At 39.1% G+C, this 12,532-nt stretch overlaps 1 protein-coding gene across 10 annotated transcripts in view; it reads right to left on the reverse strand.

Annotated features, from left to right (window-relative positions):
• Positions 1-12,532, reverse strand: part of NDRG3 (NDRG family member 3) — a 69,151-nt gene that overhangs the window by 25,621 nt on the left and 30,998 nt on the right. For 3 of the 10 annotated variants that reach the window (XM_007474292.3, XM_007474291.3, XM_007474296.3), the window contains exons 1-2: positions 5,744-5,902; positions 764-960 (exon numbers count right to left, since the gene is read on the reverse strand). The exons of 3 other annotated variants lie outside the window; for them this stretch is intronic. In XM_007474292.3, coding sequence (XP_007474354.1) covers positions 764-901 — 138 coding nt within the window. In that variant the 5' untranslated portion in view covers positions 902-960; positions 5,744-5,902. Of the gene's footprint in view, positions 1-763; positions 961-5,743; positions 5,903-7,120; positions 7,157-12,532 lie in introns of those variants that run through there. 4 more of the 10 variants (XM_007474295.3, XM_007474293.3, XM_056811851.1 and 1 more) reach the window with 2 other exon arrangements.

The raw sequence follows: 12,532 nt of genomic DNA on the forward strand, positions 1-12,532 counted from the left end.
TAGATTCAAGCAAAGTTTATCAACTAAAAAAACAAAACAAAACCCCCCAAAACACCTCAGTAGTAAAGCTGAGTCACACAGTTTCCTACCCAACAATGAGTAAAAACCCCCTAAATTCTCTTCTTATGTGGGACACAGGAGAAAAGCTATTTCCCAGACTTTAGTTCAACTGGGTTTCACCCAAATTCATATATCCTGTGAGGCATAAACTTCTCTCACATTATGTTCTCTCAGATAACTTGACATTTCTCTCTCAATCATTGCACTCTCCTATTAACACTGGTTTGGGGAAGGGGGAGAACAGTGGGACTCTTCAGAGCACAAAGACAGTTGAAGAACAACAAAGAGGTTTTTGGTGGTAGGGAGAGGATGATGATTAAAGATAAAAGGATATCTGGATATGGAGAAGTACTTCAGTAAAAAGAGTTAAAGAGGGAGCTCCAAGAACAGACAGGCTGGAAGTACCCAAGATTTTAAACATTAAACTAAGCTGGGGGAACTGAGAAAATGATCAACATGGTCATCCTCTGATGGCCTTGATAAATCATAATTTCAATGCAACTTCGTATACATTTTTATGAATGACTCAGGCTCCTTTATAAAGCCTGGAAACAAGAAAGAAACAATAACCATGCATCAAAGAGTGCAAACACCAGGGTTTTATTCTTTTTGCTCAGTACTTCTGGGACTTGCCCTCAGCCCAGGAGAGAGTCTTTAAACATTTGCTGATGTGAATCATGCTTAAATTAAATCAGGCACTTACCGGGCCTTCTAATTGCCTCCTGCCTGCTGAACCTTTAGGACCTCTTCCTTCACTAGGGGGAGCTGGGGTAACATTTGGCTTGAGATTTAAACTTTTGAGATGTCGATCTGATTGTGAAGAGCTAGGCTGAGGATTCATCTGGAGTGGAATGTTACCCCAAGGATCTTGATCGTGGATCAGATTTTGTGGTCAGGTCACTGTAGGAGCAATATTGCTACTTTTTTTTTTTTAAACAATCAACTACTCTTTGTTCTTAAAGTGGTTTCTCCAGTTACCACCTCCTGGCCATTCTAGAACACACATGTGACTACACAATGGGACTCTACACATGATTACCAAGAGAGCAGGCATAAAGAGCTTTCTTTCTGCCATCTAATGTCTCTACTGTTTGGGCATTTCTTAAGCATGATTATAGTCACTTTTAAAATTCCTCCCTTACCCCCCCCCCCAAACCCCAACTACCTGGATCACTAAAAAGGTTCCAGACACACTTCCCTGTTCTTGGCTGCCTTCCCAGGGACAGTGAATGGTAGATGGGCAAGAAATTTATCTCTGCTAGGTTGTCTAGCCAACATCTAAACTTAAGAACCAAATGCCTTGGTTTTTCTCCCAATTAGTTCCCTTCTTTTCAATTCTGTTCTTCTACCAGAAAGCCAAAATTTTATCCATTTCTGGAACTCATATTCTCTTTCTGCTCTAACTAGGTCTTAAACCACTTTAAGCTGAGTCAACTAACTTTAGATAATTTTGTATATGTAATAATTTATCAATCAACAAACATTTAGTAACTTCCCTCAGACCACCATGCTAGGTGAAGAAGACAGGAAGTTTGGAAAAGACAAAGTCTTTGCCCTCAAGGAGCTTACATTTTGGTAGATATAATGGACCCCCCCTTCTCCATTTCTTTTTTTCACTACTGAAACATTGTTCTATTATTGAACACGGTCTGACTGGAATTTGGGAGTCCTTTTTGTTGTCATGCAGGGATTCCTGCTATAATAAGACAATCTGAGCAACGTTAAAAGCATCTCTCTTATCTGATGAGAACATAATTCATTTTTTTCTTTAAAGTCCTAGAGTGATTTTCCATGCCCAGTCTCACGTCCAATCTTTCTGGTCTTGACTTCAAATCCTATCTACTATCTAAGTACTTATATTGTTTTGTTCCTGCTCATTTCTTTTAATCTGAACTAAAGTTCTCCCAAATTCCTTCAATGAGTTCCCCTACTCCAAAAAGATGCCACTTGTTATCTTCCATAAAATATACACTTATATGCCCCACAATGCTTCCTGTCCTTCTTTTCACATAACCACAACCTAATTATGAAGGGGTCAACTGTGAATATCCAGCTTAGTCCAAAAAGAATTCCATCAAAATTAGTAAAGAATTCAGGGAACAATGGCCAATAAAAAGAACAACTTTTGTGAGGTCACTTTGTGTCCTTTAAAATAGAAATATTTTAAGGGAACCCCCCCCCCCAGAATGAATGGGACCAGCAAATTTAGATCTCCCTCTTGAGTTTTCAATTATATGATCACAGATTTAGAGTTGGAAGGGATGCCATCTAGTCCAACTCCCTCATATTACAGGTGAGGAAACTGAGGCTAAAAGCGGTTAGGTGACCCACTCATAATCACACATATATTAAGTGGAAAGACTTGAACTGATTTCAAATCCAACATTCTCTCCATTATATTATAGTGCTATCAACCCCTCATTTTGTGGATGAAGAACTGGGACCAAAAGAGGTATGGGGTGACTTATCCAAGATCACATGGTCAGTGGTAAGTCCATAGGCATGTATAAGGGATGTGCTGAGGCACATCTTAAATACTGATTTTAAAAAAACCATATTTTTATAGCAAAGCTTAATTTTAAAAAAGTTCTAGTTTTTTTTAGCTTGATTCAAATTAATGCTTTTTTTATTATTGAGTATTTAATAAATTTTGCCATATAAAACCTCCTGATTGCATACCCTAATGAAGGGAGCTGTACATATTCATGAATAACTGACACAGGCAAGCTGTGAATTCAGGTCTTTGACCTCTAAATGTATCATTCCTTCCTATGCCCTGTCCAAATGCCACAGGGCTTTCCCCAGGAATTCCGGATGAGGCAGCTGCATTGTGAGGCAGTGGCTTCAGAGATGGGAGGTTGCTTCTAGATGCTACAAGAAGCTAATCTAATGCAGCCAGATGGAAAGGAACGATGGCACCTGCCATCAAGAACAGGTGGCTCTGTCCTTACAGACACTGGTTTGGACACTCAATTAGATTATAAGTAAAGTGCCTCCACCAAAGGGCAAAAAAAAAATCAGTCTTAACAAATTGTCAGTGAATGCGCTTTAGGGTAACTGAAGGGGCCAAGAAAAAGGTCACGGGCTTCCCGAAATCCTAGAGACCCAGAGAGAAGTCAGGAACCGGTATTCTCTGGTCTGCAGGGGTGAAAATGTAGTACTATACATTATTGGGAGGCCAGAGGAAAAGAAGTTTCATATTCAAATACTTGTATCAAAAATCACCCAAGTTGGGGGGCATTTAGATGGCTGAATGGATAGTCAGAACTAGAGATAGGAGGTCTTGGGTTCAAATCTAGCCCCAGATATGTCCTAGCTATGTGACCATGGGCAAGTCACCGAACCCCAGCACCTATCTCTTACCTTTCTCTTCTGCCTTGGAACCAATATGGTATTTATTTTAAGATGGAAGGCAAGGGTTTAAAAAAAAGGAAAGAAAATCACCCAAAACAAGGCTAAGCTTCCTTAGGGTGGGACTGCCCCTGGTCTGATTTCATGGGCTTACCAGAATTCATCTCTTAAACAGCCAGGATTTTGAGCCAGCAAGCAGAGGACAAGCAGCTTACACCTCAATACCTCTTTCCTCTGAATGTCTCCACCCTTGCTGGGCCTCTCCAGGGAGATCTTGGGGTGAGGGTGGGGGGATTCAGCTTTCTAGGCTTCACTTTGGGACACACTGCTCAGCTGAACTGGAAAATGTTTTTCACAGATTTGTAAAACCACTTAAAGATATGTGAAAGAAGATCACATACATAACAATTTGAGTTGCAGACCCATAATTTTCCTAATATGTACTTGGCTTCTCTTAGTGAGTCTTTTAACAGTGAGCAAGAAATTACTCCATTATTTTGCCACGGTCAAATTCCTCTAGGGATCATGAATATAGCAGACACAAACTCTCTTGTAGACTAATCCAATGCATTATTGCCATTTTCTTCTGTCATTCCACAAAGGGGGTAGGTGTTTGTTTAAAGCCCTTTAAAGGATAAGGGCAGGTGGGTGGTATAGTGGTTAGAGCACTGGACCAGGAATCAGGAAGATCTAGGTTCAAATATGGTCTCAGATACTTAATAGCTGCGTGACCCTGGGCAAATAAATTATTCCTGCCTGCCTCAGTTTCCTCAACTGTAAATGGTGCTGAAAAAAGTGACTCTGGCATTGACAAAACTGAAAAACAAGGGTTATAAACAACTTCATCATTATAAATATTTAAGGATGAGTGCCCTTCCAGATACATAGCAAAACTGCTATGGGCATTTTCTATTCTATGGAGGAGATGCTGCTCCTGACCTTCAGTAGCATATGGTCTAGGAAAAACCTTTAATAACCATATGCTTGCTTGCCTGTCCCAATCTCTGATGCAAAAGCCAATCAATGGCCACCATATTCAAGGAGTTAAATAGGATTAATCAGGTCCTCATAAACCTCATAAAGTGGAAATAACATAATTTAACAGTAATGAATAAAAATTGATGATTTTAGGCAGCAAATTCCTTTTTTACTTGCATCCACCTTTAAGAATGTCATCTCCACTGACTGACCTTATACCCAGATCCAAATTACAACAGCTATTCCCTTCAGAGAGACCATTAAAACTAATTCATTCAGAAAAATCAAAGAACCAAGAGACATGGGGTTGTTTTAATTAAATCTTTCAATTACATGGGAGATATGAGGGAGAAGCACAATTTTTTAAAGAAACATTTACAAAGAAAAAAAATTAGAACTGAAATTCCCAACTAGGTTGAGGCTCAGTCAGCTTTCTGGGGATTTTGTTAGGGGCATCTCTGAAAGGATACTCTGGTGAAATGATCCAAGCTTCTTTCATGCCACCAAAGCCCTTGAGACTCTACCAACCCAAATGCAGAGTGACACATTTGTTTGCAACACTGACTTCAGATTGAATGGCTTATATCTCCCTCAGGAATATCAAAGGGGTGGGAAAATATTCTTCTGAAAGCTTTTGGAGGCATTCTTCAGAAAAGGTGAAGCTGATCACTCACTGATAACCATTCTAGGTTTCTCAGAGCCTTCCCAATACTCAACAGAGAACCACATAAGGATTTTAGTGGGATATCAAAAGGGAAAAATCTTTTCATAAATTGTAAGTATAAAGGCTTCCTGAGCTGGGTGGAAAAAGAAAGACTGTAAGGACAGAACCACAGTTATGGCTTAAAAAAACAAACAAAAAAAAAACAATTCTAGAAAACTGCAGGTTAAATGTGCACAGCCAGTGTATAAGCCAACTCTAGTATTTATTTATTTTTAGACTGCACCAGAACTGAGCCAAGAAACAGTGTTCAGTGGTGCCTAGAACATGCTGTTGTCTTTGAGCTCACAGAGTATTAAGGTGTTTGTTAAAAAAATCTTCCTAAAATTCAATTTAACTATTGTTCTATGCTTTTAATTCTAAAATCCAATTTTACATTCATGTTTCCTAGTATATTTCCCACACTTTACATAGAACAAATGAATAATTTTGTGGAATAATTTTTCTCAATAGTTTCTGGTTTCATAAGGCCCATTATTATGAATTTTAATGCGATCCTTTCTCCAACAGATGACATCTTTACTTAGCTTAGCAAATCAACAAATCAGTTTCTACCAGCTTATTCTAGTGCCTAAAAACTCAATTAAGGTTAAATCGAACCCAACAACAAGTAATCCTGAATAATGCCTTTACCCAAATAACCAATTATCCAATTTCCTGCATCTGGGTCAGCAAGGCTTCATCTATAGGAAATTTCCTGCTCACATCAGAGTGTGTCAGCCCTGTAGGCCAAGAAGAGAATTTTAAAGCAGAAGTAAACAGCTTTCCAGGTTCCTTGAGCTATTGGATTGGTCTTAGATTCAGGAATCCAATGACTCAATAATACAATGAGCATACCATTTCCAAGGCAACAAAACACCTTTTTTGGGCCATCTGTCCTATTCCTCATTCTACATGAAGGGAGAGCAAGGCACTTTGCCACAGTATGGATCAGAGAATGGGGATCAAACTCTGCCCCCAAACTTAATTCTACAATGTGACAAAGTACCCTTTGCCTACGGTGTTAGTTCTGTCTCCTAACATTAGAATGATAAACAGATTTGACTATAATCAACACTAAAAAAGCAGCCTTGGAAATAAAGCCTTGTGCTGAGGCCTGGCAGCAGTGGGATGCTCTATAACTATCTAGGCTCAGGAATGGAATAGGTTTTCCTATTTGCTACTCATGCTTTCCATATGGCCTGCTTTCGAAAGCTGCTGTCATGGAATTCCACCAATATAAGTGGTTCCATAAGGGTTCTATTGTTATATACCTACTACTTCTTTCCCTATTCTTCCATAGAAATGAAGATGTCCACAGAGGAAGGAGACAAGCGCTTATGAAGCTTTTACGATGTGCTAGGCTTGTGCTAAGTGCTTTACAAATATCATCTCAACAAGTTTAGGTATTACAAAGGGAAGATTTGTTGGTTGATAGCTAAAATGAATTTCAAGCTAGTAATATAGCCATAAACAAAAGGGAAAAAAACACTGTATAGTAAAATAAAATAGTAAAATATAGTAAAATAAAAGGGGAGGAATGGAGAATATACTTCCAATTTCTAAGCAATAAGCAGTAAAAGTATTTGTGTTGGACATTTAATGTATTAACATTTTGCTCTTAATCTTAGCCAAAAGGCCAAAAAGCAATTGCATTTAACATTTTGAATTTCTGCTAAAAGGTTCTGTTACCAAGAATCCCCCCTCTCTGCTTCCACTCAGTGAAGGAGAACTCTGAGACCTGTCTGATTATAAGTGACTCAGGCACGCACACGATTATCATTTCAGGAGAGGAGATGCCAATCACAGAGAAAAAAAAATCAACAGGCATCTAAGACAACAGAGAGAATATCTGACAGGCAAATCCTTTAAAATGACAGTCATTTAAATAAATCTTGATCGATTGAAAAAGGAAAGTTAGAGCCAAGAGTAGCTAGGCAAAAAAATTCCCTTACATTGGACACCACCATAAAAGGGGATGCCCTGCACAGATCCTGTACACAGCCCTCTTGGTGCTTGTACAGTCCTTACCTGACAGTCAAAGTCCTGGAAGTTTCGTGTACCATTCTGTCAACAGAAGGCAGAAAACACAGTCAGTTTCCCCAGAGGCTTCCCCAAATGTGCAACAAATTCAGTTTCACATTGAAAGCACTGCAAGTATGTCCCTCGGTTGCCATAAATCCAACAATTCTAAGCAAAATGGCTTGAGACATCATGGGTCAGTCAGGGGACAAAGAACTAGATTGGGGAGGCAAGACTTGTTTTAAGTACCTGCTAACCAGAGGAACTAGTAAAAGAATCTGGTTTTTCCCAGCAGGGTAAACCTGCCAATTATCTAGCAAACAGAATTGAAAAGTTGGTGAAAGGAGAACAAAATAGCTGCCACCCACATCAAATTCGACTGGAGGTCTGTAAGCCTGCACCAGCTTCAGGTGAGCCAGAGAACGGGAAGTGGCTAGAAGCCAGTGCTGAGAAGCAGAGGACAGCAAGAAGAAGGGAGCAGAGCCGAGGCAGATAGCAAGTCTGGGGAAGGAATGAAGGTGTGTATGGACCATGAGTGAATGGATTCATGTCTGAAAAGAAGAAAAGGAACATACAGTCCCAAGGCAGGGCAAAGAGAAGGAAAAAATAAGGCGCTGATTCCTGGCATGGAAGCTATTGATTCCTCTCCAGTGCCATGAGGAAAGAAGAGAGATCGCTAAAGTGAGTAAAGGATAAGCATTGTCCAAAGGCCCGAAAGGGCACTCATGAGGGCCCACCAGGGGACTGTGTTGCAGATATGTCCACCGTAAAACCCTTGGGAACCACACAGAAGTTGTCTTGGAAATTTGGAAGCCGACATTATAAGAATATGACCCAAGTGTTATAAGAAGACTAATATGTGTCACTTTTGAAGAAATACCTGGGAAGAGTAAGATCTGCTGACCTGACTTTGAGCTCCTTTACTTTGGGGATGGTGTGGAGAGGGGGTGGGGACACGATACTCACCTGCCACGCAACAGTCAGACCCGGGGCACTGACAGGGTAAAGGACTTGTTACCGGCCAAGCAACTAATATGTAGTATGTACCAAGGGGCAAGTCTTGAACTCAGTTCTTCCTGCTTCCAGTGCCAGGCCACCATCCACTATCATATTGCTTCATATTGAAACAATAAGATGGCAAAATACTTTGCAATCTATCTGTAAAATTTTGTTTTTCTGAAGCTGCCTAACCAGGCCATATAGTCTGTGTCCCTATTTGCCTATAGAAGTCGTGGAACAACTGAACTCTAGGAAGTTTTTCTGATAAAGTCTAGAAATCTGGCTAAGTAGACACTGCCCATTTTCAGGCTCAGAGAATCTCCGAAATAGCTTTCTTCCTTTTTGTTACCTTTTCTGCCAGCCAGGGGACTGAATGACCAAAAACAAAGCATGGGTTAGTTGTGTGCAATTATACAGAAGAGCAATTTGTTCTTCTTCACAATGGTAGAGAATGGCTAAGATGTGATCATTTGGAGCAGCTTCCTATTTTTGGAAAAGTCATTAGAGTTAAACAATCCTAGTTTCTCCAAAGGTGATAAAATTTTATCAGATCCTAAGAAATGGTGAACATGCACCAATGTCTACTAGAGATGAAGCACTGACAGTGCGCAATGGCTGACACCAGAAAAGTCATGGAAGGGAAAACTTAGCGGATGTCTCACTGCCATCATTTCATAGAACACCTCAGAAAGATGCCAGAAGGCAAAAGACTAAGTTTTTCATGATAGCCATTCATTCACTGTAGAAGGGATGAGGAGAAAGAGCATAATGTGCTTGACCTCCAGGGTTTCTGGACCTTTAAGCAAAAGCACCTTCACCCATGCTACAGTGGATAGCCCTGGAAGTTTTATTGAAAAGACACTATCCTAAAAAGAAAGAAAGAAGAAGCTAATTTTAAAAACTGCATTATATTTGATGAGAATACATTTTTTTTAAAGGGTCTTGTCAATTTTAGGATTCATTAAAATGAAGCAATCTATTCTTCACAGAGGTGGAGGATATCAGTATGGACTCAGGATTACCTAATACAGAGCACTTAAGAACCTATCTAAAGGGGCAGCTAGGTGGCTCAGTGGATAGAGAGCCAGGCCTAGAGATGAGAGGTCCTAAATTCAAATCTAGCCTTAGACACTGCCTAGATATGCAATCACAACCCCCATTGCTTAGTTTTTAGTGCTTTTCTGCCATGGAATTGATTTTAATATCAATTCTAAATCAGAGCTAAGAGTTAAAACAACAACAACAAAACCATCAACTCTTTTAAGAAAAGTTTTATAAAACAGGTCAAAACAGATCAAGGACTGTAACATCAAGACTTTAATCCTGGGGTTTTCAGAGCTCCTACAAAAAGGAATCATCACCTGAGCCACCTTGCGTTAGTTCAGAATACTGAGAAGCAATACTTTTCACTTAGCAACTTCCCTTGCTCCACTGTTCACTCACTTCAGGTACCAGCAGCAGATGTCTACTGGCCCTCAGGCCATTCTCTATCCTTTCTCAAGTTCAGATTGATCTTCCTTCCTTCCTTTGGAACATACCATAAAGCAGAAGGACAAAGACTAGGCAAACAGAATTCAGGGACTTGTCTGGTGCTCTATCCACTGAGCCACTTGGCTGTTGTCTTCCAGTTAATTTCAAACACAACCAGGAAGGGTCAAAACCGCCAATACCCAGGAGTGCTACATGATAATAAAGTGCCAATACCAATAATCCTTCATCCAATCATAACCTGTAGTGTTCTAAATCATGCCTTCACCCTCAGCTAGTGATCTCGAGTCCCTTCACCTTCAGTATTTCTCAGTCTTGATTCTTTAATCAGTTCAATTTTATACTGTCCACTACTTTTGAATTCCTGGTCCAGGTTCAAACTTTCTGGGTCTACTGAAAATTTATAATATCAATTGGGCCCTCACCAAAGTTACCAACAATCTCTTTGGACTAGAAAGATGAGAACTGAGGAATAGCCTATCAGATTTGGCAGTTCTCATCTTTCATGTCTAAAGATTGATCTAAAATATTCCAAAGTTGGTACTCACAATCTCATCATTGCTTTCTGCCAGGAACTCTAAAACTTCAATTTAAGGAGGGGGCCCAGGCAGCTATTTCTTAATTTCCTTTTGTATTCTGACTTTTCTACCATGCCCCCAGGAATTTTAATCAATGGGAAATCTCATCATCCTACAAAAATCCAATCAACTTGGACCTCAGCTTCATATCACCTCTGATCAGGAGGGTGGAATTATAACTAACTCCAAAAAACATTCCTAGTTAAGAAGGAGGCTCAAGACTTTCATACCCTCATTCCTCACCCAGCTGAAATCTATTCAGATGTCTTTGATTTCTTCATAGTGTTCCTTGCCCTCTGGGTTGTTTTTTTAAAAATAAGAAATTCTAATGCCCTTTAATTAGAAGTAGAGAGTAAAAAACAAACTAAATTGCCCTAGAAGGAAAAGGCTTAAATAAAAACAAACAACTTTGAAAGGTACTCTAACCATCAAAGTCAATTCCAGAGGAATTAAGACATATCTTGATACCTACCCCTGACTTGATAGAATGGTGATGCAGAGTGCAGACCAAGAAACAATTTTTGGATATGGCTAATGAGGAAATTTATTTTGTTTGACTATTTGTATATGTTCAGAGGAGCTTATTATTCTTTTAGTTTGTGGGTAAGAAAAAGAAATGATTTTAACTGAAAAAGGAAGTAAAATGAAAGAAAACTAGTATCAGCTTTAATGACACATTTCTTTAGACATGCTGAGGCTACATGGGTCCATGTTTGCCAGTAACCCTAGGAGTAGTCTCAAATCTGATTTGGTATGTTGTTTTGATAGAATTTTGTGTCAAAGAATCTGGTTGGATTCGTTCTCCACCCAATTATTTGGAAAAGTATGGTTAATACCTGTCTGGATTCATTAAAGAAGAAACAATTTCTCGTGTGGTAAATTTTTGGGGGTCCTGGTTTCTATGGGCTTTGGCGTGATAATATCCATTTTTGGTTAGTTGTCTTTTATATTGAGCAATCAAAGGGTTCCAACTGTGTTTTCCTGAAACTCATCATTAAGGGTGTGGGAGAACATCTGCGAGCACATAAATTGTTCTTTCTGAAGATAAATCATTTCCCTTGATCCAAAAGGCTGTTGCTATTGTAGGATAATGCTGGAAATTTATAAAATCTTTCGGCTTTGGGAAATCCTTTATACACAAAATCTCATTTGATTCTCAAAATAATCCCCCCAAACTCATGAAATAGGTACTATAGTTATTATTCCCATTTTACAAATGAGGAAACTGAGGCTCAGAGAAATTAAGTGACTTGCTATGGGCTATATCTGTAGTAAGTACTTGAGACAAGATCTGAATCCAATGAGGTCCTGATTTCAGGTGCAAAACTCTGCCTAAGCCATTAGGAAGACATTCAAAATAGCAAAAGGTAAAAAGAGCAGTAGTGGGAGGAGGAAGAGGAGAAAATGATGAATGAAAAATAAGTTAACACTGAGGTCCATATCTGGAAATGGAATGAAGCAAGAAGCAGGCCCAGGGAAAAAGGCCAAGTGCCAAATGCAAAAGAAATGGCTCAAGAAAAATCCAGGGAGATAAATGCAGTTTTCTTTCAATTACTGGCTTAGAGGATAGGTTGGAGCAAAGGAATGGTTTAACAAGGAATAATTATTTCAAAAAAGGAATGGGGAAATGAAAAATCTTGAATATGGTATTTATAGGCAGCAGGAAAAATGTAATATGGCTTGCTCACTCTGGAAATTACTGTCAAGGTATATATAAAGTTGAACTGCAAATAAATGACATCCCCAGTGACCAAGGGAGGACAGAGAAAAGTGGTCTAATGACAGGAGCTTTAACAGAAAGAGGTTCTGGGAAGCATTCTTAAAGGATATGTGCACTGGGAAAAAAAAGGTGGGGAGACACCTAGGTAGCCCACCGCGTATACAGCACCAGGCCTGGAGCTGGGAGGACTTGTGTTCAAATCTGAATTCAGATACTTCCTAGCTGTGTGACCCTAGGCAAGTCACTTGAACCCAATTACTTAGCTGTACTACTCTTTTGCTTTGGAATCAATACTTACACAGATTCTAAGATAGAAGGTATTGGTTTAAAAAATATATATACACGGGCTAGGAATATTTTCCAAATGCTATTTCTTGAGAAAATGTTGAAATTTAGTGATATTTTCCTTCTATAAAATATAAAATGTGAAACAAGTATGTCAAAAATGCTTTTTACATGTAACAAAATTTATTATGAAAATAGATTAATTTTGTTCTCAAACAACCACAATCTTCCATTTTATCCTGGGCTACTCTGATATATCAAATAATATACTATATACCCTGGTCCCCTGGATATTCATTTTTGGATTTCATTAGAATACTTTAAGCGTTCCATGATCAAATTAATTTGGGA

Source organism: Monodelphis domestica, chromosome 1 (genome assembly GCF_027887165.1).
Source record: "Monodelphis domestica isolate mMonDom1 chromosome 1, mMonDom1.pri, whole genome shotgun sequence".
Lineage (NCBI taxonomy): Eukaryota > Metazoa > Chordata > Mammalia > Didelphimorphia > Didelphidae > Monodelphis > Monodelphis domestica.